Genomic DNA, 25,578 nt, shown 5'->3' on the forward strand with positions numbered 1-25,578 from the left:
GAAAAGATGTGGTGTGTTGCTTGAAGCCACATGATTTGTGCTAATTTGTTAACAGTAGCCCTAGGAAATGAATATAGCTATCCAGCAATTATCTGCAATAATTATCTCCAGTTATCATCAATAGGATCAAATGACCTCCCCCTAGGTTTACAGGTCTAGAGGTAGATTAGAGGAGGCTTTCTGGGGTCTTTGCCCTAATCCAAAGTGGGCACCAAGGGAATGAGAAGGCAGCTCAGCCAAGGATGTGATGGGGCCCTGGCTAAGGAGGGAGGGGATCTGGATTCAGGTCCCACTCTGCCACCCTCACTGGGTGATCCCAGGCAAGTCCCAGCCTCTGGTTTCCTTGTCTGTAAAACTCCAGAACTGGGGTAAACAAGGTTTCCCTCTGCTCCAAATGCTGTTAAGCTGAAAGGAAATGCCATGAGAACATTCAGCCCAGATGCGCTATTACTACCTTGGGGGCAGGGGATCTCGCAGTAGCTCTCAGATTCTACCACAGCAGCCACCCTGCTCTGAGTGGCAGGAATAATAATAATGATAATAGGAGAAGCCAGCCTTTACCGGGCGCCTCCTTTTCCGGGTGCCAGGTGCTGTGCTAAGTATTTCATTTGTGTCTTTCTTTGGGACAAGTGGAAATGGGATAGTGGAATTTGTGCTTTGGAACCAGGAAGACCTGAGCTGTTATCTCAGATCTGCCACAATGAACTGGGTGACTTAGCTTTCTCAGCACCAGTGTCTCACCTACAGAATGGTGCTGCCTTGAGCCATCTTCCTTTCTGGGAGGTCATGAGGATCAAATTTACCTGAAGCACAATGTCTGGCTTGGGGCGCCTCCCACCATCTGTTCTTTAAAACGAGTGGTGGCTTCGTGGTGAACACACAGTCATCAGGGGACATGCTGTCGGCCAGTGTGAAAGCATTTACGTGCCACTGGCATCCATTCAAAAAGCCACCACGTGCTTCCATGCCCACTGTGCTCCATGGCTGTGGAGCTAGACTCTTTCTTCTTCAACAGCACCTAGACACGAGCGTACATGGAAATCTTCAGGAGAGAGCAGAGCTCTCTATTTTCCCACTTAGAATTTATTCTTTCTTCATTTGTTATTGTAAACTGGGGAAAAGACATAATAAAAACTTTTTGAGTCTAGCAAAGGAAAGCAACATGAGATGCAATCTGAAACTGGGAGTATTCGTTGTGTCTACAATTCTAAAAAAATTTATCAGTCAAGGAGTAGCTTCTAGACCCAGTCTTGAGTCATGCAGAAGGGTCTGAGACAGAGGAGGCTGTACATACCCAATAATTCATTGTTTTTCTCCCTGAAATGCTGCTTTGCCTGGACTTTGTCTGGCTAAAAGCCCTGCCAACCCCTAGGCCCACTGGTCCTAGACCTGGGGTGCTCCTCTGGCAGCTGTGGGCTGTTCCCCTGGCCTCACTGCCCCACGAGTTCAGCCCCCTTCTGCCCCCGCAGCTGCACCGCGCAGTCATTAGTGCCTCTGCCCCAGGCCTGAGTTTGACTGAGCACCCTCTACGCCAGCTGCCTAGGGATCTTTCTGAAACATAGATGAAAAGATCCTAATGGTGCCCATCAATTACTCAGAAGCTATTGGGTGTCTGCCATATTGTTCATATAATCTCCAAAAGCTGACAGGGCAGTTTTTATTAGTCCCACTTTGCTCATGAGGCGACTTGCTTCAGTGACTTGGTTGAGGTCACTGAGCTGGTAAAAGTGGCCCTGGGATTTGAACCCAGGTCTTTGGGACTTCCAAGTGCATGCTCTTCTCATTTCTCCAGTTTCCCTTATGGGCTTCATACTGACCACAGCTCAGTTTCCCAAACTATATGCCCTGGAGACACCACTGTATAAGATGTTAATACTAAGCTTTCCTTAAAACAACAACAGCAAAAACAGTTGTGTGTGTGTGTATGCACATGTGTGTGTGTGGTGGTGGGTCTGAGGTTAAATAGAGACATGCTCTCTATGCTGCCCCATCTTGGGGAATCCCTACCATATTAGTATACTATAGGCTTTGATGCATTTTTAAATTAAAAAAATAAAAGAACACTTTAACTTGGAGTTTTCCAAAGGCATTTTGCCATGGGCCCCTTTGCACAAGCATCCACCACAGTTTGAAGGAGGATGGTGTTCCTTGGCACACTGTCTGGGAACCACTGGCCCTGTGGCTGGAGTTGCAGGTTCTTAGCCTAGGGTGCAGGCCCTTGAGCTGGCCCTGCCTGCCTCTTTAGGTTCTCCTCTCCTTGTATCCTATGTCAACCTTTTTTTCCAGCCATACCTCACCACAGACATTTCCTCAACTATGCTAGGGATTCATATGTCCTTGCCTTTGAATGATCCTAAAGGACTAGCTGAAATACCTCCTGCTCCAGAAGCAGCTTCCCAAGGCTTCGAACGAGAACTAATTGCTCCCTCGATTGCACCAGCCCTGTACCTAGCACTTACCGTTAGTACAACATGTTTCTCTGCATATATTGAGGAACACTTGTCTTCCAGTGGCTGTCTGCTGTTGTAGGCTGTGAACTTTCTGAAGGGCAGACCGTGCTTTCTTTATTTCATAACCAACACCAAGCACAGGGCCTGGTACACAATGGGTGTTTGCCAGTCAGACTTCTAGTGTCTTCTAGTCTATTTTCTTAATATAGCTTTCTGATTATAAAAGGAATTCATGCCCATTGTGAGATTAAAGAAAAAACACTTAAAGAAGAAATACCCATGATCCTAGAGGGATCAGGTGGATGATTCTCAAATTGGTATTAGCTTAAGAAGAACCTGTGTGAACTTATTAAAATAGAGATGCTCAAATTTCAGCTTGGCCACCAGCTTCTGTTCCCGTGTGTGTTCACGTGCATGTGTACATGCACACATGCTTAACAAACTTGAGTTGATTCTCAGGTGCATCCCTCATGAAGGGTGGCTGCCTGGGTGATTTCCAGTATTTTGTACTGTAAATAAGGCTATGATGAACATCTTTGTATATAAATCTTGTCTATGGGTCTATTTATTGCTTCAGGACAAATTCCTAGAAATGGAATTGCTGAGCCAAAGGGCAGGAAGGTTCTTAGGGCTCTTATTCTCCAGAAAGGTTGCACCCCTCCCCTTTCCCACCAGCTGCTTATGAGGGTGCTTGTCTCATCACACCCCCATAATTATGGCCACTTTGGACAAGAAGGAACACAAGAACAGTTGCTATTAAATGTGAAAGAAAAATTGCCTAGCTGGATGGTTCTTTTAAAGGGACATTTAGCAAGCTTTTGAAGTATAATTACTGTTTAATCAAGCTGAGGAACGCACAGGCTCATTATTTTCTTGTGCATGGTTGCTAATTTTGTCAACGCTGTGAGCACCCGTCACTTGGTCTATTTTCCTGGGCTTTTACTGCCATTGCATTTTCCTAGGAGGGCTCCCTTCTGCCCCACCTGTGTGTGTGTGTGTGTGTGTGTGTGTGTGTGTGTGTGTGGTGAGAGAGAGAGAGAGAGAGGAGAGAGAGATATTGAGAGAGAGAGACAGTGGTGTGTGTGTGTGTGTGTGTGTGTGTGTGTGTGTGTGTGGTGAGAGAGAGAGAGAGAGAGAGAGAGAGAGAGAGAGAGGAGAGAGAGAGAGAGAGAGAGAGAGAGAGAGAGAGAGAGATTGAGAGAGAGAGAGAGACAGAGAGAGACAGAGAGAGACAGAGAGAGACAGAGAAATGTAGCCTTTAAGTTTCCTCCTCCCCAGAGGCTCAGCTACCGGCAGGCCCCTCACCTGAAGTGCTCACACCCAGTGTGGGCAGAAGGCTGGCTGCCCGCCGCCTACACTCAAAGCTCAATGTTCCTGGCTATCATATTTCACATTTTCTCCCTTTCTGCCTCCATTCAGCTCTGGTCAGCAAGGGACACCCTGGCAGAGTTTCACGAAGTCTGGACTCACACGCACCAGAGGGAAAAGCCTGCTGCCCTGTTTGTCTGCCTCAGAACAGAAACGGCCCCAGCCCCCTCCCCTGTGGCCAGAGAGCAGAGAGTTTCCCTGAGCTCCCGTAGAGACAGCAAAGAGAAGTTTCCAGAAGGAGGGGACTGCCTGTGACCATTGCGTCCAAAGGCCAATAGCCATTCAGCAGTTTCCAGTCTGGAAATGCATCCCAAAGAATGCCCACACATGTGCACGATGCAGTCTGCAAGGACTTTCCCTGCTGTTTGCAATGGGGGGAAAAAGCCCACTAAGAGGTAACTGGTGGAATAAGTGAAGGTCCTTCCATATTATGTGAGTTGCACCAGGCAGTTAAAAAAATAATGGGGCAAAAAAGACAATGAAGCAGAACTGCACAGACGACAGGCAAACGCCCCCTGCTGAATGAAAACAGCAGGCAGAAGAAAAATATGCTCAAAACGATCCCATTTATGTAAATGGAAATACTTTATTCAACCAACATTTAATGAGGACCTATTACATATGCCAGGCAAGTTCCACAAAGCCCCTGCCCTCACCGACCCTGGGCACCCAGGGTTTGTAAATAATCACAAACAAGACGGGAAGGAACCTTTCACACCGATTATTTCTAGGCAGGGCGTGCGGGAGCAGGGAAGTGGTTCTAATGAGGGTGTTTGTATTTTACTCTCTATGCTTCATACACTGTTGGAATTTTTTCCACAATAAATATGCATTGTGCTTGTAATTAAAGTAATACAAAATGAGGAAATGAAATAAATGGGAAATGCAGAAATGGAGCCCATGATACAGCTGCGCCTGAGACACAGGGCTGAGCCTAATTTCCCATTTCCCCGGCCCGGAGGGGTGGGCACCATTGCTGCAGCTTTCACTGGGCTCATGGGTGTGATATTTAATCTCTCAAGGAAAATAAGCTAGAGAAACAGAGAGAGCCACTGTGGGGCCTGGGAAGCGTTAAGTTTGCCCCACCTGGTAATGCCTGACCCCTACACAGGCCCCAGGTCTCCTTAAGTCGTTCCTTGAGACTTAAAGTGCATCCAAAGATGATCGCTCTCCTTTGTATTCCGAAAAATTTCAAACCTTCAGAGAATTTACAAGAAATAGTACAATGAACACTCGTATATCCTTCACCTAGAGTCACTAGTTGTTAACATTTGTTCATTTGCTGCCCCTCTTTATGTATACATAATTTTCATGTTTGCTGAATCATTTGGAATTTGGGTACAGACATGACACTTTTTTCCTGATACTTCAGTGTTTGTCTGCTAAGAACAAGGACAGCCTACATAACCACATGTAATATCACACTTGGAAATCTGACATTAATATTATCCTAGTATCTAATTTACATTCCACCTTCAGATTTTCCCAGTTCGTCCATTATGTCCTTCAATAGTTTTTTTTTTTCTTTTTTTTGAAGGTCTAGGATCCAGTCCAGGATCATGTGTTGCATATGTTATCTGGCCTCCTTAGCCTTCTTTGATCTAGAGCGGTTCTAAGCCCATTTTGTTTTTTTCTAACATGGAGATTTTCGAACAGTTCAAGCCAATTATATTGAAACTACGATTGCTTTAAACATGACACGAATTCTAGGTGTGATCCTTGTCCTAGAAATGTAAAAATTCTTATGTCACCACCAGGTGGCGCTCCCAGTAGCCCTTGGCTCTTGAAAGCCTGGTGCTTTTGTCTCAATAGGAAAAGGGGGCTATTCGGTGAAGCATTAAAAATGTCCGCAAATTCGTAGAGGCGGTACCTTTTCCAGATGACTTCTCAGATGTGACTCATAATCACCAGGGGATATTGCCGATCAGGATCCTGAGTCAGTGGGACTAGGGTGGGTCCCAAGATTCTGCATTTCTAAGAAGCTACTGGGTGACTGTCATGCTGCCCATCAGCACACCGCACTTTGAGCAGCAGGGGTTTAAGAACAAGCACGTGAAGAAACACAGCTGTTGACAATTAGGAAACGTTTGTTTTCATTATTATAATCAGCAACGTAGCTGGTCTCCTCTGCTACTGCTCTCCCACTCCAGCCCTTAAGCCACCGGCCTCCAAACTGGGGGTTCTGCTCTAGCGGTCCTCGCTCCTGGATTGCTCTGCCCCCAGGTATCCTTCCGCGGGGCCAACTCTCCAGGCGCCCTCAAGCCTTTGCTCAAACCTCACTTCCTAATGAGACTTGCCCAGAAAACCCCACTGAATGCTGCCACCTGCCCCTACACCTGTTTCTGGTTCCCCTTCAACCTGCTTGATTCTTTTTCCTATAGCCTTACCACCGTCTCACATACCATGTAATCTGCTTATTGTGTCACTGCTTACTTCTCCCTCCCCCTGCTAGAAACTAGTCCACGAGGGCTTTGTTTTCTTCACCAATATATCCCAAGCACCTATAACAGTGTCTGGCACATAGTAAGTGCACAAGAAAATATTTGTGTACCTTAATGGGACCTTCAAAATCAGCCCCCTGATTTTGCTGATGAAGAAATGAGCTCCTGGTCTTTGGGCAAGTTAAAGACTTGCCCAAGGTCACACAGACTATAGGGATATCGTCCCTATTCTTCTACTTGAATATAATTTAAAAGCAGGACTTCTTTCTATCAGTTAAATTTTAAGTTATAATTTTAATTTGTATTATTTGTGTTGGGCCTTTTCCAAAGAGCATCTGAAGCAGCTGACAAGATTAAAGGTCATATAAAGTGGAACAGTTAGGAACCAAAATGGAAGAGATACCATCTAAAGGAAGAGGGAGTCAACCGACTTAAGAGGCCCTTGGCAGTAGTTAATCACCCTAACGGAGGGGCAGAATTTGGCTGTTAATGCTTTGGCAGTCGAGTTAAACAGGAAGCACGTGAGACCGCCTAGTGTTCCTCGTCTGACCTAAGAGAGCGTGAGCATTCCGCAGGGACCCACTTCCAGGACGAATCTGCTACAGGAGAACTCTGTGTCACATGCATCGTGTTCCAAATTGGCCAACGTTTACGAAAAACCCAGTCATGGTTAAGAATGTGATCCTTTTCTCTGCAGAGACTAGAGTATAACATTAAATCACAGGACAGCTCTTGTGGTTCCAGTGAATTCTACTCTGACGCTCTAACTGAAAATAAAGATGAAAGACAGAGAATCTAAAAGAATACATAGTTCAACCTGTCTAGGAATATCTTTTACAAATATCTGAAGTCTCAAATCCTCAAGAAACATTGAACCACAGGAATTTATGGATTGGAATTTCGTATGTTGGATAAATATTCATTTTCTACTGTAGAAGGTCTCCTCTTTCCTCTTCTCACTTCCCTAGAGGGCATTCCATCTCTAGGGAGAGAGGACAGGAGGGAAATCACTTCTGCTTCTTCAAGTTGCATAGAGTATTCGCTAGAGTTTATTATGTGTCCAAAAGAGAGAGACAGCACACCCAGCAAATTCACCTGTTCTGGCCGCCAGCAAATTGTCTCCCATCATCAAGTGGGGACAACTGCTGTGTTCTGTGCTGGTGCTTCCAGTTCTTTACAAAGCCTCTGAATATCCTGTGAATGAATACTAGCCAACATATTTGAATAAAAGACCATACATGTTTTCTTATAGACACTTTGTCTTTCTTTTTTTTTTTTATTTAAAGATTTTCCAAGGCATTTTTTCTGTCTGGTGCACTTTTAAAGAGAAGTCACTGTGACTGTATCTTGACCTGAGCCCCCACCACACCCTGCCTCTGTCCATCACAGATGCGTTACATACACACTCACACACACATTCTTTTCCACCTGGCATTGCTTCTACCATACTGACAGTTCTTGGCTGTGAGAGGGCCCGGAGCTTGAGCCTGCAGGGTGTCAAGTGACCTTAGACACCAAATGGTGCTAGGTTCTGCTCCAATCAAACCCCTGGTTTCTGCTAGAATGGCCTGAATCCCTTTGCTTCAATTACATGGATCAGTTGCTTCCATCTGGAAAGAAGAGTGGCGGATGGGTTTGCCAGGAGCCTGCAGCGCAGAAAGCCCCCTGGGAAGGGCTGCTATCTTTGAGGCCTGGTTGGCCTGGAACGGGCTTTTGGTCTGTGCTGGCTGTTTGCGGGCTCCTGCTTCTTTGGGGTGTCTGCTTACCTTGGCATCTTTCACATAGCCATGGAACATGCGAAGCCTGGCATAAACCAGAAGCTCATTGTTTGTAGAATAAAATCTGATAAGCAAAGGTGATATATTGGAGTGTTTGGAGTCATGCTGTTTTGATTTAAATATCACATCCCCATATGCCAACAACTCCTACAAAACAGAGAGAAGCACCTGTGTTGGTCTTGGCACAGGATCTGTTTAAGGGCAGGCCTGAGGCATCCTTGTTCTCTCGTGTGCTGTGTGTGTGCACATGTGCACATGGATGAGCATGTGTGTGTTCCTGCTCATGTCTACTTATGTACACTCATGGGTCGAGGGCTGGATAGTCGCACCCGTCAGCAACTGGAGCTCTGAAAAACTCAGAGAGGAATGTGGTTGGTAGACCAATGGGTCGCAACGTGTTCAAGTATAAGGACCCTGCAACATAAACAGTGTTGCAAAGATTCCCACATGAACTTGTCCTTTTGGCAGTTCTAGGTTGATAAAATATATACCCATGTTTTTTATTATCTTTTTCAATGACTCCAAAGCTCTCCAGATCTAGGGACCCATTTCCTGAGAAGACATTTCACACTGGAAATGGGAAACTCCTGTGAATATCTGACATGCTAGCAACTTTCCCCCAAACAAGCATGATTGAAAAACACGACTTCTCTGAGCAAAGTAACAGTCTCCTGGGACCACGCCTGTCTGGTTCTCTGATGCATCCTGTGAACCCAGTGCAGGAAATGACCCCTAACAGGTATTTAAAAAGTATACTTCTTGCAAAAATATTCAATAAGATGAGGCCACTGAGCAGCTGGCTAGGCTCACTCAGCAGTGGTGCTATCTAGTCCTGCACGCCAGCCTCAATGAGCATGATTCGAAGTTCTGCATAGAAGGCATGACTTACCAACCCCAAACTTGGCTGTGCAATGAATACCACATTATTTAATTATAATTAAATGAAATCTAATCTGCCTTTGAGCACCTATGCTGCCAGGACATTGGGAAATTTAATGTTGGCCTCAATTGGCAAATTCCATCTCTCCCTAGGGTTGCACAAGAATTGGGAAGGACCATGTGGTTCCTGGAAAACAGGGGAAGGGATTCTGGTCATGGTCACTGCTGGAGCACCTCGAAATCTAGGCTCCCAGGGACCCTTAAACACAGATGGCTCTATGGGCTTCCTGCCATGTCAAGTGCATGGGGATCTTGACCAAGGTTACAAATTCCAGGGCATAATGGTCAGCCTCCCGGGGTGCCCCTTGCGGTCAGACGTTTCCCTGAGAGACCAGCCTCCACCATAAGGGCAGCAAGCAGGTCCCTGCAGCTCACTCTTCCTTGTTTTGGGGACTCTCACCTGCTACTTCACTCCTATCCCTCCTTGCCTACAGCCTCCCCGGGGTGAGGGGTGCACGGGGCCTCAGGCGGGGCCTCCTGAAGTTGTGCATGGTTGCAGGGGACAGAAGGAGCCCGGAGAGAACAAAATGCACCTCATACACGGCCCTGCCACAGGGCCCGGGGGAATGACCGTCTGCCGCATGCTAAATCTTCTGAGTCATTTCTAAGCAACCAAGACCTCAGATGGGAAGCCTGCAACTGCCCGAGGGTCTCCTGACAAGATTATGGTGGAAGCCTCATGGCAAAGAGAAGAGCTTCTCCTTTTCCCATCTTGTCCCCCCTTAGTTAACCTCCCAGAGAGGCGACCTGGAAACTGAAGTCACTTTTAGTTACTGGCTGGTGCTGTGACAGGCCTTCTAGAGACGGTGTCAGGTTCTGGCTCAGGGTTTGTCTTCACCTTGGAAAGCACCGGAATCCACTCTTTCCTTTTTCTAGGACCCAGTCCCAGGCTCCTTCAAAGCCCAGTGGTGGGAGTCCCATCGTGCTGCAAACTGTGGCCTGAATAACCCAGGCCCCGAGATGGGGAGTGTTGGTTACACCAGAAACAAATGGAATAGTTTCTGGCCACAAACCAGACCCTCAGGTGCCAAGAGGTTCCAGGAAAACTAGCACATCCCAGGATTAGGAGGAAGTAAGGCAGTGACTAGGGATTTTTTTCCCTAATGAATCCAATAAATCCCTGGAAAAATAACCCACCAAGGGTGAAAAATAGACAGAAAACAACTTTATAGTCTTTTGGAGGTGTTTTTTTTTCTTTTTTTCTGAGAAAGAGAGAAAATAGAAAATATTCCATGCATTTGCTCTCAAAATAAACAATCGAGAATATAAAAATCATCTATAAATACAAGAAATGCTTTAAGTCAGAGTTTGTAGTAATCTGCTATGGCAGCCCTAGGGAACAGGCCCGAATATACCTTTTGCAGAAGAACCCTAGGATGTGTGACTTCAGAGAGTCAACTGGTGGTCAATCTCCCATTCCAACTTGCCTTTTACTTTTCTTAAAGAATTTTATTTGCATTCCAGCATCTTTCAAACTATGTGAACATGGAAATAATTTTTCTCTTCTATTGCACATTTCATTTCCCATTGAATTATGAAATCTGCATGAGGAGACAATTCAGACTGTAGGTATACTTTGAACTATGAAGACGGCCCAGTCCTGTGGTATTCCAAAACAGTCGAATACCTTATTATTTTTTTAGAGATAAGGGCTCTTTTTAACACTGAAACTACCATTTATTTCTTTATTCTAAGCAATTTTTTCAAGGCAAGCCAAGTCCTTCTGTGGGTATTGGATTTAAAACTGTCCATGAGCCCTACCCTTTGGTAAGACACAGGTTAACCACTCTTTGGGGGCTTTCCATAGACATCAAATCATACGGTGCATGCACGATTTTTAATCATTTCATAGTTCTCAACTCCTTTTTGGATCATGTCTCTGAGACACTGATAAGAGCCACAGACTCTCCCCCAGCAAACTGTGTTCTCTCGACTTCTGCACCCACTCTCAGGGGGTTCACAGATGCCCCTCCACACCCCCCTGCAGTGTCCTCTGTGGAGACTGTTCTCAAAAGGCCTGCTGGGTGGCCACTTCCCTCCAGTCCGCCTTTTCACTTGAGCCACAGGGTGGTAAGCAAGGGCTGCGTCTGGCCGAGGGCCGAGGTTTCCTCCCCCACGTGCTAACGGTGCTGGTAAAGTCTCAACAACAACAGTGCTGGGGAGCTGAATTCTGGCTGAGCAATTGTGAGGGACCTTCTCCTTCAGACTCTCAAAGACTGAGTCAGGCCAAGGGGATGCATGGCAGAAATTCCAGGGGACAATGGTGGCTTTCTGAAGAGAACTCACTGAGCCATAGGGCTGGAAAAGACCTGGGGCTAACGGGCTGTGTTCCTGCGAAACCCTGGAGGTCACCATCAGCTCCCTTGCTTCGGGGCCTTAGCACACTTTCCTCCTTGCTGGCCGTGCTCTCACCCCACCTTTTCCACCTGTAACCTCTACTTGCTCTCAGGCAGTTAGACCCACTTCCTCTCGGATGCTTTCTCTGACCCCCCAAATCTGAGTAAGGAGCCCCCTCTCTGTGCTATTTGCTTTGAGTTTCTCCACCACAGCCTTTGACCCACTGTTGTTACTGGCTCTCTACTCATCTGTATCTCTACTGGACTGTACGTTCCAGGTCAGCAGGGACCACGTGATTCTTATAATCTTCCTGTTCCCAGCAGTGTCAGGAAAACAGCATGATGAATACAAGCTTGTTGAGTAAATAAATGAATAACTGGCTGGTTCAATGCAAGGTTTCTCAAACTCGGCAATATTGGCATTTGAAATCGATAATTCTTTGCTATGGGACTGTCCTCTGCACTGCAGGACATTTGGCAGCCTCCCTGGCTTCTACCCGTCAGATGCCAGTAGCACCTCCATCCAGTTGTGACAACTAAAGATGTCTCTGAACGCTGCCCAGTGACCCTTGGCAGGCACAATCACCCTCGTGGAAAACTACTGCTTTAACGAACAACTGTTCACCTTGGAGTCATGTCACCCGTCTTGAGTCTGTGTCAGGGTGTGAGAGCCCATTTATTTATCAAATGCCAATGGAGAACTTGGTATATGCCCGTGAAATGGGCGGCTGACCTCTTGTGGCTCCTCAGAAGAGGGAAAAAAATTCCACTACGCATCTGAGGAGCATCTTAAGTCCTTTATTGACCTATTACAACATGGGGACATGAGAGGGGGCTCTAACTAACAAGTTCCACCACAAGAAAAGAGCCTCTCTGGGAGCTGGTGACTGGTGCTCTTGTTAAGTGACAGCTCAGGCCTGGATGCTGGCTTACGTCATGACATTAGGACGCCATTGGCATGTCAACTATCAGACTTGAAGGTCCTTAGAGAGCATCCAGTCCTTTGCCCCCAACCTGAGTCCATGGTCCCAAAAACTGGGAAATGGTTTTTTTTGTAATATGGTGTGTGTGTGTGTGTGTGTATGTGAGTCCATGGCTTTCATTATATTTTCAAAGGAGTCTAAACCCTCCGATGGTTAGTCTAATCTCCAGACTTCAGTGATGAAGGTTCTGCAGTCCAGAGGCTAAGAGACTCCTTCAGACTTCAGCAGTTGGCAATTCGGCAGCGCTAGGACACACACTCGGATCTCCCCCTGCCTTCAGCCCAGTGGGGCGGTGCTCGGATGCGCACCTGGTGTCAGGCAGAGGTCTGATCAGGAGCCACTGGGGAGGGTGAGTCCTGAGGCTCAGACGGATGGGAGGGTGCTTTGTCGGTAGGTTACCAAGTAAAATATAAGATGCCTCATTAAATTTGTGTTTCAGATAAATGACTACTTTCATAGTATAAGTATATCCCAAATGTTACATGGGATATACTTATAATAAAAAAATTATTCATTGTTTATCTGAATTTCAAATTTAACAGGGCATCCTGGGTGTTTTGGGGCTTTGTTGTTTTTTTGCTCAGTGGATAATAATGACTCAGTGTTTGAGACTCAGGCCCTGACTTCACTGGAGGCCACAGAGGCTCCTGACCTGGGTGAGACCGGCTGCTGGTTAAGACCGGCTTGTTTCTCTGTGACTTCAGAAGGCGTGAGGAGTCCTTGAGCACTACAGATATTCTCTAGGCGTGTGGCCTCTCAGAAGATGACATTTCACAGGTCTGTGAAGAGTATAGGTCAAATTTATTTAACACAACACCCTACAGGGTCCCTGCAATTGTATCATTGAGGCAGGTGGGGGAAGTGGTTTCAGTTAGGTGTGATCACTCGTGAAATTCCACGGCAAAATGGCCACAGCCCCTCATCCATGCACCCACTCAAGACACCATCAGAAACATCTTAAGACCTCAGGAGACCATAGCAAGGAATAAATTAAAAAAATTAGTGAGAAAAATATGCATTTCATTTTTCTATTAAAAATACTATTTGCTGTAGGCAATCATCTTCCTGTCTCTTAGCCTTCAGCACAGTAGAGGAAGAGAAAGAAAGGGTATAGGAGAACAGCGTAAGAACATCTGCGCTTTGTCCAATTTCATTTTTGAGTTTGTGCGTTGTCCAGAGTGAGGCTTGTCTCCAAGCTGGCTTCTCAAAAGGATCACTCCCAACCAGCACGGTTTTCTCCTCTGTGGCAGGCGAAGTCATAGAGGGGACAGGGTGCAGCTGCCTGGTCTGTGCCCTTCCAAGGAACAAGGACTCCCCAGAACCACAGGCCTTGGAAGGACCCAAGGCAAAGAGAAAAACTAGCCCCTAAGCCGGGCCCTGCACTAGGAGTGATTGACTGCAAAACAAAGACAGGTTTATGTGCAAGAGGGTACTTGGAAGGGTTCTTCATCTCTGTACAAGGCAAAATATTCAAGTTTCAAAATATCCCATGGCCTGTTTACTCGGAACCTATGCCTGCTGCTCCCCACTCCCATGCGTGCGTCGGCCTGATGGGAGGTGGGCTGTGTGGGAAAGGAACCAGCGCCGCTGTCTCTCCTTATACCCAACACAAGTGGACTAAGATGGACTTAAGAACTGGGAACTTGGCCTGAGGAAGTCTACGGTCAGCGGGCGCAGGGCAGGTTCATAAATAACGCACAGAGCTCTTGGAACACAGGAATCATCTGCTCCTCTTGGAATGTGGGTGTCCTCCCGGGAGGAGCGTCTCCTCCCGAGTCCTAAGTTCCATCAAGGGAGCCTTCCGTTCTCTGCGGCGACAAGAGACAAGACAAGCTACGGTCACACCCTTCAGAACTGAAGAGTGGTCTGGGGAAAGACATGCCAACTGCGGTCAGCACTTGGCAAGGGAACTCGCAGGGTGCTGTCAGCTGCTGGACCCCTGACAAGGGAGGCTCCTGCCCGCGTGCATTTCTCTCTTCCCTCCGTGCCTGCTCCGCCGGCTGCGGCCTCTCCTCCCACAGACCTGCTGCACAGCCAGCTATCAACCAGCTTCATCAAGGACCCACTGTGTGCCCGGCGCTGGCCCATGGGGGCTGCACCCGTGAAGTAAGGAGAGACCCGGCTTATTGCTCCAGCTCTGCCTCTTAACAGGAGATGGACCTTTTCTAGGTCTGTTTTTCAATTTGAAAAACGAAGGACTTAACTCAAATAATCAAACTTAAATGTTTTAAAAATATATGATTCTGCCTTGAAAAGGGTGAAATTCGGATACATTTCCACATGGATAAACCTTGAAAATGTTACACTAAGTGAAATAAGCCAGACACAAACGGAGCAAACCCCGTGGGGTCCCACCTACATGAGGTGCCCTGAGCAGCCAAAGCCAGAGACAGAGAGCAGAGCGGCGGCTGCCAGGGCCCCGGGGCTGGGGAGTCGGTGTTCAGCGGGGACAGGGTTGGGTTCGGAATGGTGGAAAAGTTCTGTGAATAGATGGTGGGGATGGTGCAAACAATTGGAATGTACTTAATGTCACTGAACTATACAGTTAAAAATGGTAAATTTTATGTTGTGTATGTTTTACCACAAAAAAAGTAAAAAAAAAAGATTCCATGTGCCATCTTGCAGTGTTCTCTACCTGCCTCACGTGGCAGGTGTCACCTGTCCTCCCATCAGCGACTGGGCCCTCCTCTGACCCAGGCACAGTTCTCTATGCGGAGGATGCCAGGCCCTGCTCCCAAGAACGGTACTCCCTCCCTGTTACAGACAAACTCCGCTGCCCTGAAATAGGAGGAGGAAGAGACCCGCGCCCAGAGCGAGTTCAGAGGCGGTGAGGGGACCCTGGCTGTGCAGTGAAGCGGGTCACAGAAGGCCTCGGGGAAGTGGCTTTGGCACTGGCCTCCAAGGTGTGGCAGATTTTGACAAACGGATGGTGCAAAGGGGCAAGAATGGAGCTTGCTGGGAAATATTGGAGCAGAAGGGTACAAGGCAACGGTGAGCCTTGAGGAGCAGGCAGCATGAGTGCATGACCCTGGACCCTCCGTGAGCACAGGGCCCCCTGCTGCAGGCAGAGCTCACGAGGTCTTGGGGACCCCACGGCCAGGCTGGTTGGCTCCCTGAGGGTGAAGCGAAGACAGAGTGCCTGGCGTGTTCTGGCGCTCGGAAAAGGAAGCAGGTCTGAGGGGCTCCAGCTGGCAGGCCAGCGCTCTACCTTCTCCTCTGCCAAGAGAGACCCAGGCAAGTGGGCCAAGAGAGCTGAGCTGGCCTCAGGGGGCTGGAGGCCTGCCAGCCCTGGCCGCTTCCCTCGCCTCATTTCCTCTGGTCTGTCTTGAGAGATGACGCTGGTGTCCAGCCTTTCTGCAGGGCCCAGACCAAGTCCCTCCCTAGACACCTTCACCATCCCTCTCCAGGGGAAGCACGTGCTTGGGCAGCTGCTGTAGGACCAGCCCCATGGATGGGAAGGGGTTTTGAAGTAAAAGTTAACAAGTTCACATCCAAGGTCTGCACTTGCTTGTGTTTAAATCAAAGGCTGGCCATCAGCCACCCACGTACAGCTAGAAGATGGCCCCACTTCTGGCTAGAATGTGGTGTGGATGCTCTCAAAGGTCATTTTGTTTCTAACGCTACTGGGATCTCTACTTTCTGCTTCTAGAATGTGCCCCTTATGAGCACTTCCCACAAACCAGATCTGTCCTTGATGCTCATTTAATCTTTGCAACCAGGTGAGGGGGTTTTATTACCTCCAATTTATAGATCAGGAAACTGAGGCCCTGAGAGTTTAGGATCTGCCCAGAGTGACACACCTAGTAAATGGCTAATCAGGGGGAAGTCAAGTGTTAAGGCAGGCTTCTGATTAGTAAGCCAAAACCTGGCTTTACTTGATTCCTGTGCCTTGGGGAACAACTGCTGGAGTCCCTTGATGTGACAGGGGCATTTCAGGACTAAGTGAAGTAAAGTAAATCCCCCATCCATACTCCATACTGCCAGAGTGTTTGATGAAAAGAACTTTAAAATAGATAATCAGTATGGAGGTTCCTCAAAAAACTAAAAATAGAAATACTGTTTGACCCAGGAATTCCACTTCTAGGAATTTACCCTAAGAATGCAGCAGCCCAGTTTGAAAAAGACAGATGCACCTCTATGTTTATCGCAGCACTACTTACAATAGCCAATAAATGGAAGCAACCTACGTGTCCATCAGTAGATGAATGGATAAAGAAGATGTGGTACATATACACAAGGGAATATTATTCAGCCATAAGAAGAAAACAAATCCTACCATTTGCAACAACATGGATGGAGCTAGAGGGTATTATGCTCAGTGAAATAAACCAGGTGGAGAAAGACAAGTACCAAATGATTTCACTCATCTGTGTAGCATAAGAACAAAGCAAAAACTGAAGGAACAAAACAGCAGCAGACGCACAGAACCCAAGAATGGACTAACAGTTACCAAAGGGAAAGGGACTGTGGAGGTTGGGTGGGAAGGGAGGGAGAAGGGAAATAAGGGGCATTACGATTAGCACACATAATGTAGTGGGGGGTCACAGGGTGGGCAGTATAGCACAGAGAACACAAGTAGTGGCTTTATAGCATCTTACTACACTAATGGACAGTGACTGTAATGGGGTATGTGGTGGGGACTTAATAATGGGGGGAAGCTAGTAATCACAATGTTGCTCATGTAATTGCATATTAATGATACCAAAATAAATAAATAAATAAATAAATAAATAAATAAATAAATAAATAAATAAAGATAATCAACTAGCTTTTTGTGGTAGTTTGAAAAGCACTTTGGCACATGTGTTTCTCAATTCACTCTTAGGAAACTCCAAACAGGTAGCCTACTGCTTCTGTCCTCATCATCTCCAATTTTACAGACTGGGAGGCTTTGGGTTGAGGAAGGAAGGACTGATCACCCACAAGGTGGCTGGGGAGCTGGAACTCACTCTAGCCTCTTGATCCCAACCCCTGGGCAGTTCCCGTTGCAGCCCAGCTGCCTGCTGGCTGCCAGGGGGAAGGAGGGGGAAGCAGGAACTTTTTCCAGTAAGACAGCAAGGTTCTCTCCAAGAGCCTAAGACCCTCGCAGGCCCAGATTCACCCCTTCCGTTTAGGTACAGGGTGTTCTTGTTCACGTTATCTGTCTGCCTGGGCCACAAACACAATTTATAAACAAGGCAAAAATGGCAGAGGAAAAATGAAGTCAGAATGTGCCATTGAAGCAAGTCAAACAATACTAAATTAGTATTTGGCTAAGTGGCTATCTCATTGTTAAGATATTTCCTGCAATATGTTTTCAGAAGCAAGGGCCATTAAACAACTGGGAATGATCGCCAGGTTTGATTTCAGGAAGGAAATCCCCTCCCATTTCCCTGCTGGGCAATTCAATCAATTTTCTCCTGACCCTCACCAGCTGATTATTAGGGAAACCATACCTGCTTCTTTTATAAACAAAATGCATTTACTTAACATTCAAAATCCCTTTCCCAATGGCTGGAAATGCCTGTGCTCCCGCCAAAAGCCTTTACTATTTTGGGGGGCAGGACCAGCCGTGCGAGAGCATCCTAGGAGCTGACTTCTGGGCCCACAGGCCAGCTTCTGAGGAAAGGGAAAGTTCTGTCTGTCGTGGAGCTCAGAGCCTTTGTCCAGAAAAACCATTTGGATCAAAGACAAAGTAAATAAGTCAGTCCTGCAGGTCCGGTAGACCCGCCTTGGGCGGGCACAGCCATGCTTTCTGCAGCGGGAGAACACCTCTTTCCCTGGTCCTACACTGCCACGGAGCGAGGATCTCACTCCCCACTCTCCCGAGGCTGAGATGGCTGGAACAGTGGCATTGCTTCTCGAAGGGAGCCTCATGTCATGGACTGGCCGGGGAGCCTGGGGGCCCAGATTCCAGTCCTGCCTCTGCTATTAACTAGCTGGGTGACCCTGGGCAAGCTGTTCTGCCAATTCAGGCCTCGGTTTTCTCATCTATAAATTGGGCTCCGTGACTTTCCACTGCAACAGTCTCTGATTTCAGGAGCTTAAGTGGTTTAGACTAGAAAAAAGTCCTCTTTTCCTTAAACTGAAAGCTTTCCTCCATCAGAAGAATGTCAGCAGTTTCCCGCCCAGCAAAGGCATGATGAGTTCTTTGTTTTTTACACAAATTCAGACACAGGCCAGACAAAGGAAGCCAGTGGCCCATTGGAAGGCTACCAGCAATCTTGCCTCAAGTTCTTCCCAGACCTTAAAGAAGCAGTTTGGGAAGCAAATTCCTCATTTCTTAAGGTAACTAGCTGCCCAGTGAGTTAACTCCTGCACTGCTGGGTAGCTCATAAAAAGGTTGTGTGTAGGAAGATGGGGATGACAGGTCTTTGCCAAATTTGAACTTGGACTTCTTCGTTTCTCTTAAACATTCCCATCTACGAAGTAGCAGCTTCCTAACTCCTCTATTTCCTACAGAATCAAACCCCATAATGAGGCATTAGGGTCCTTCACTTACCAACCTCACTTAGCTTTCCTATCTCGTGTCTGGCCACCATCTCCTCCCCCTGTTCTGAGCTGCTTGAAGCTGCTCCGTCCCTCACAACTTTGCTCCCACCTGGGCACTGCTGTAAGCCGACTCACCCCTCAGGGCCTATCCACATGACCCCTTCCTTGGTCAGGAGACCGCCACCCAGGTGGAAGGAAGCTCCACTGGCTGGTGTTCCATCGTCTCTGATGCAGCTGCTAGCTCCTTGCTTTCTCACCAGAGATAACTAGTCTGTGTCCCCCACTGGGTCAGGACCCTGGGTGTCCTCTGCAGTGGAGAACCTGGTGTGTAGGGTTGACTGACATGGGCTCTCAGAGTTGAAATGAGCTGCTGGATCCTCGACTCCTCCAAGCCTACCCCTGAGCCTGCGTCGCTTCCAAAGCTTGAATCCTGGACCAGGAGGAAATGTGTATTTTGCTCACTTGGAGCTAGAGCCCTTCATTTTTGATCCTAGGGGGGCAGTACCAGGGTCACGCTTCATATTTAGGCTGAGATGCAATGATGGAGACAGTGGGAGAGGATATTTGAAATCACGAGTGGCCCAGAACACCTGGCCAGTCTGATGAGCGACTCTCTGCCCGCTCAGGCTAGTCAGACGACCTGTGCTCCTGGTCTAAAACAGACAAGGTCAGTTCTGGGCTGTAATGAATGGGAATGTTTGGAAACCTGGGCAAGTTTGGAAATATTTCACTGCTCAATGGAATATTTTTAAAAAATAATTTTTATGAAATGAGTACTTACAGAATATCGGTTTTCCACGAAACCTGCAAAACAAAGGAAAATGTGGAGATAAGCAATGCAAAGACTGTGTTAGGCTCCTCCCCAGCCCCACCAAACATGGCAGGAATGGAGCAACTAAACGGGACAGGGGTGCAGACAGAGATGCCAGGCCTGCAAGCCTCTGGGCACCCTGGTTTACAACTCCTTTGCCCACAGAGAGCTTCCTCTGGGCCCTGTAGCTCCATGTGACAAGCATATGAAGTTCTGACAGCTCGTTTGACATTTTAAACAGTCTCTAAAAAAATTAACACCACATATTATTATAAGGAAAAAAACTGAAAGCTATATAACCTAGTGGAAATTAGCAGATAAAAATTATATTTGGTTCTACTCTTCAAACTCTTTTGACACTCTCATCTTCCAGCCCATTTCTACAATGATGAGGCGTTTTGGGAGAGTTATAATTGTACACTATATGTCATTTAATATCCTTTTGTACATAACATGATTTTTCTGGTATCTTCTTAAACATCATTGTTAGGAACTGCCTAATAATAATTAAATTATGTGCAGTTGTTTACTTACCCAGTTCCTTACTTTAAAAATTCAGGTTCTTTCCAAGTTTCTGCTATTTTAAAATAACACTGCTAGTATCCTCTTTGGGAATAAAGCTGTTTCATTATTTCATACCAGTTGTACACTCCCAGGAGTGGGATCAATGGACCAGAGGTATAAACCTTGCTGACGCTCTTGGCCACCACAGCCCTTCCCCTGGGGAGCCTCACCTCAGCTGTCCAGCGGGCCCTGCCAGGCCACAGTGTGAAAGTGGCCCTGGGCTAACGTCAGCACGGGGAATGTGGGGCGGGAAGAAAAGCCCCGTGGGAACTGAAGGCCTTGCACTGAGGGGGCGTGGTCCCTGGCTGCACTGTTTAGAGATGGTTTCCACTACAAGAGGCAAGAGAGGGGATGGTTTTTGGCGCTCCGGACAGGACCAAGCCCCTATTAATAGCGGAGTTCCAGAATGGGCAGTGGTTCACACGCTGGGCCAATTCCCCAAAACGGCACATTACCGACACAGACCTGATGACAGGGAGGCTGCGGGGGCCTCTTACTGCCTGCAGAGGAGGTGTGGGCACTGGGGGTGGTTGCCCTTCTTGAAGGTGATGTGGACGGCCATAGCCCTCCCCAAGTCCTCAGTCTTCCTCCAGGGAGGCACCCCAAGGGGCCTCAGTTTCTGTCCTGCTACTGGAGCTCAAACCCTGTGCCTTGGGCAGTCTCGGGCCCATCTGTCACAACGGGAGTCACAACCCTTCTGTTTCTTGCTCTAATTTAAAAATATCCTGTTTCCACAAGTGCACTTCCCCCTCCAACCCTGTCTTATCACAGCTCCATTGTGCGTCCCTCCAGAGGGAACAAGGCCAGAAGTCCCTAAGGGGCCCCCTTCTGTCCTGGCTGGGCCAGAGGCAGGCGTCAGCAGCCACAGGGATGAATCAGCCCGACCACGGAGTCGAGCCATTGTGTAAACTTCCACATATTGAGCAAGGCATGGGCAGCACCCCCACCCCCAGCCCAAACCTGACCTGGGAGGACACAAAGGACCCCATGCTTCCCGTTCCCCCAAAGCCCCAAGGGCTCTGAAATCAGACACAAGAGGGAAAGAGCCTCAGGATGCATTTCCTAAAGCAACATGAACACAAAATGCTAAAAATTTGAACATGCCGGTAATACTGGCAGAAGACCAAGTTTATGAACACTTAGAGTTTTTGCTTCGTTGTGGTAGCAGAGCAGCCACTACAAAAACAGAATCTGGTGGATAGTGTCCATTTTCTTTCCTTGCAGTGCTTTTTTACCCTCTCGAATTCTGAAGTAGGAAATGGTTCCCTGGGGCAGGGTTGGCGGTGCCTGTTGGCCCGGCTTGTTCCAGGCCTCACGCGCTGGGTGGGGGGCAGGCCTTCAAGGGCTCTTCTCTCCTCCCAGAGGGCAGGCAGTACACAGGCCCTCTGTTCTTTGGTTCTTTCTCGATGACCACTACCCTGAGCATTTTGGATTTCTGCCCCCTTAGGAAACATCTGGAACTCTACATTCCAGGCAAAGAGAAAGCAGAAGGTAGAGGCTAAGTGAGCTGTGCTCAGATGGGAAGGTGGGCCCTGTGTGACCCAAAACACAGGGGAGTTTGTGGTGTGGGATTCAGCATCTCTTCCCAGGGCCTCAAGGTGTCAGGTGGGATGGGCCCAGGACACTCTCGAGGTGGACACAAAGCTTACAGAGAGGAAAAGCAGGTGTCCCCTTGGGGGACTCACAGGGGATGAATTCCTCTAAGCCAGGGTTTCTTAACATTGGCAGTATTGGCATTCTGGGCTAATTCTCTGTCATGGGGTCTGTCCTGTGGGATGTTTAGCGGTGTCCCTGGCCTCCACCCTTTAGGTGCAGTAACACCCCACCTCCCCCACAAATCAGGACAACCAAAAATGTCTCCAGACACTGGCGAATGTCTCCTGCTTGAGAGCCACCACTCTAAGCGGTGGAAATCTCCTCCTAAGCAAGTGCTCTTTCATAGGGAAGAATCTGACTGCCTTGCTCATTGTAATAAACCACTTTACCCTTCTGTCCTAAAATCCAGTGTAAATGTATGCTAATAGGGTTTGCTTTGGATGACCTACAAGCGATTATATAAATGATTTTCAGAATGAGCTGCAGCACTATAAAATGTCAAGTGCTGAATAAGGATAAACATTCAAGCCTTTCTGGCTAGCCAGAAACTGCAACCAGGCTGAGTGAAGTTGCTGAGAAAGCCACGGATAGCCATGCATTTATGGAGAGGCCCCACCCACCCAGCTATAATTTCTCTTTTAGGCTTAACACTAGGAGAACAAGGCGGAGCAAAAGAAAACCAAGCCTTTCCTGGGATTAGCTGGCACCAGTAGGAGAAGGAAGGAGGTGATGATAGATGAGAGGAGAGTTCTGTGGAGGAAGAGTATAGCTTTTGACACTTTTTTCCCCTGCAACCCAGAGTACCAAAGCTCTGGACGAGCCTGGGAGACCACCACCTGCTGCATCAGGAGGACTCAGGTGCCTAACACATGGTCCTGCGTGAGTCTGAAGCTCCAGGACACGAGAGCAAATTGGTTCAATTAAGTGTTAAGAGAGAAGGGTCCTAAATTGTAACCTGGACTACTTCCTTTAAATGCTTACTGCTTAGGACCATCTGCATTACTGCTTACTAAGTGCAACAAAACTAACTCCCCATTTTTGGAAAACCAAATCATAAGCCATAAGTACACCACTATTGCTGACTGGGATTTGCAGATCCTAATCTTAGGCAAATAATTGAAAAGGGAATAGGAACTTTAAAAAGCCTCAAGTGCTAAGCTTGCAGACTAAATAATGAGCAAATTATCAGCATTTTCTCCATTCCCCTAAGAAAATAATAGTTACTGAAATGCAAAAGCTCTTTCTTAACCTGTCTGGCTGTGTCCCAGGGCTTGCTTTCCCTTCTCCTCAGGCATCTCTGAGTTTAGTGTCTTACTGATCTAATTCTAGTTCTGAGATTCTCCTGCCTTCCCTACATGCAGCAAAAAACCATCTAACAGTTGGAAAGGGAAAAAGCTCAAAGATCAAGAGGTTTCTTTGCCTTAGACTACTGAGTTAATTGCTAGAATAAGATGTTAGCTTAGCTGTACGTCAACAAAATAGTAGGCTCCAAATAGAATAGCAGACACGCCCAGTCATGGCCATGACCCAGCGGGAGATGCTGATGCCCCCCTTCTCTTCACTTCATAGAACCCACCTGCCCACCACAGTCCTTACCCACCCTGAGGTCCACACACACTCCCGAGGAACACTGAGATGTTCGCTCTGCAGGAGTTCCACACGGGTCAGGAGCATTTTACTGAGATTTAACAAGAAAACTAACACCTAGAGAGAGGTAAGGGGTGGGGACCACATCATATAATGTGATAAGGGCAGAGCTGAGACCAAATCCCAGGCTACATCCCTTACTCAGGATTTTCCATTAGGTTTGCAATACAGAGAATCCTCCAGACTGGGCCCTAGCCAACATGCATGCAGCAGAAACACAGTAAGTTGGCCCCTGAATCCATGACTTGATTGAATTTGAAGAGAAAACTCAGACTTAGAAGCAAATACCTTTGGGGTCCTGGAGTCAAGAGTGGGTAAGGGATTCGGATTGGCTGCAAAGGACCCATGGAGTAACTCTTAGAAGTGACTGACTGTCCCTCCCCACCATGGTCAGGGGGATGGTCCTGGACTGACCACAGCATAGAGAAATGACAGTCACTTCCAGATGCCAGGACACCAAGACTCTATAATTGGAAGGCAACTTAAGTTCATTCTTTCAACCACCTTGTCTCACAGACAAAAAAAGCTAAGCTTAGAGACACAAAGTAGAACTGCTCTTGCCAGGGGGTGGGGAAAGTCGGGAGTTAGTGTTAAAAGCGGTGCGGAGTTTCAGTTCAGGAAGATGACAAAGTTCTGGAGAGGAATAGTGCTGATGGCCGTACGTTCATGGCCACGGAGCTTACATTTAAAAGCGGTTAAAATGGCAAGCACTATGTATCTTTTGTCACAGCTTAGAGCCTAAAGGCGAGACTGCAGACCCGGGGCCTCCCACAGACTACGAGACCCCCCAACACTCCTCAGCCAGCAGCCCCACGCTGTCCGGGTCCCGCCCAGAGCCCCACCCTGGGGCTGTGCCTTGCAGGCAGCCCTCTGATGCCCTTTTGCTTATCTAGAAGAGCAGCTTTCCTCTGTATCACTCAGGGGAAAAAGGGGTTTACGAGCCAGAACTACGCCCTGTGAGCCATTTCCCAAAATAGCCAGCCCTGAAGCACCGCTGGTGGAGGAGTAGGGGGAACTGAGAAGCTAAGACGGGAAGAACAGAAGACTGAGAAGGAGAAGTCGCAAGGCTCAGCCCTGCACTCAGGGGCTCACTCCTGCCAGGGACCTCGTTTTATTGTGGGTCACTTCCTCCCACAACACACACACGTTTCTGCGTTATCTTTGCCGGCCAACTCTGTGCAATCCTGCTGAGATTGCTGGGAAGTAAGGAGGACTCTATCCCTTCCGACAGGAAGCAGAGCAGCACTTAGAGTGGTACAGTCAGAGGGGAGCTCAGAGCAGCTGGATTGTGGTTCTCAAAGTGTGGTCCCCAGGCCAACAGCAGCGGTGTGTGAGAAATGCTCGGGCCCCCCGAGACCTACTGAATCAAAACGAGGAGGTAGTGCTATACCACCTGTGTTTTAACAAACGTAGAGAACCCTTGATTAGCCCTGAGCCCAGGCCCCTCATTTCACAGAGAAGGTGATGAAGGTCCTGAGAGGTTCCGTGACTTGCCCAGAGTTACCCAGGCCACACCAGGCTGTGATGTCTAACAGAGTTGAATCCTCTAATTAAGCTGATGACAATGTGGAAACCAAAGAAGTCTAGAAAATGCAGAAGTAGGCAGCCAATCGGTTTGGCAGCACAGAGAGGAAAGGTGGCTGGCAAAGGCCTGCCTCCAGGCTCCCTGTGCAATCCCCGCCCCGCCACTGCTGGCCTGGGGACCTGTTACTTCACCTCTGGGCCTGTTTCCCCATCTGCAGAGTAGGAATGGTAATGAGAGCCTCCGTCAGTCAACAGTCAACTCCATGGTGACTTTGAGGATTAAGTTGGCATCTGACAGCAAGAGGAAAAGCAAGAAAGAGGGCAGAGAAATCAGACAAGGCCTGAGGCCTCCACCCCTGAGGCCTCCACTGAGCCGAAATGCTCAGAAACAAAAAGTCTCCTGGCTTCCACGGCAGGAGGCTCCCCAGTGAGGCAGGGGCACTGGCTTTCCAAACCATGCTACGGTCTTGGCTGTAAGACCCAGGGCTCGCTCTACGCTCCCCCGGGGCAGGAGCCAGCTGCCAGGTTAGAGTACAGTTTACAGAGGGACGCAGGTCCACCTCACCTCTGATGGCCCAAATGGCACTGGGGGAGCACCCTGGCCTGGGGTTGGGAGGTGGCGTTGGTCTCGGCCTGGCATGGCACTGAACTCAAGGGCTCAAGTTCCTCT

At 48.0% G+C, this 25,578-nt stretch overlaps 1 protein-coding gene across 3 annotated transcripts in view; it reads right to left on the bottom strand.

The window, feature by feature from the left end:
• Positions 1–12,090: 12,090 nt before the first annotated feature.
• The window catches only part of PECAM1 (platelet and endothelial cell adhesion molecule 1), a 52,799-nt gene continuing 39,311 nt past the window's right edge, over positions 12,091–25,578 (bottom strand). For all 3 annotated transcript variants that reach the window (XM_036996839.2, XM_036996834.2, XM_036996838.2), the window contains 2 exons: positions 19,548–19,570; positions 12,091–14,103 (listed from right to left, as the gene is read on the bottom strand). In XM_036996839.2, coding sequence (XP_036852734.2) covers positions 14,074–14,103; positions 19,548–19,570 — 53 coding nt within the window. In that variant the 3' untranslated portion in view covers positions 12,091–14,073. The remainder of the gene's footprint in view (positions 14,104–19,547; positions 19,571–25,578) is intronic.

This window comes from Manis javanica, chromosome 4 (assembly GCF_040802235.1).
Source record: "Manis javanica isolate MJ-LG chromosome 4, MJ_LKY, whole genome shotgun sequence".
Taxonomy (NCBI): Eukaryota; Metazoa; Chordata; class Mammalia; order Pholidota; family Manidae; genus Manis; species Manis javanica.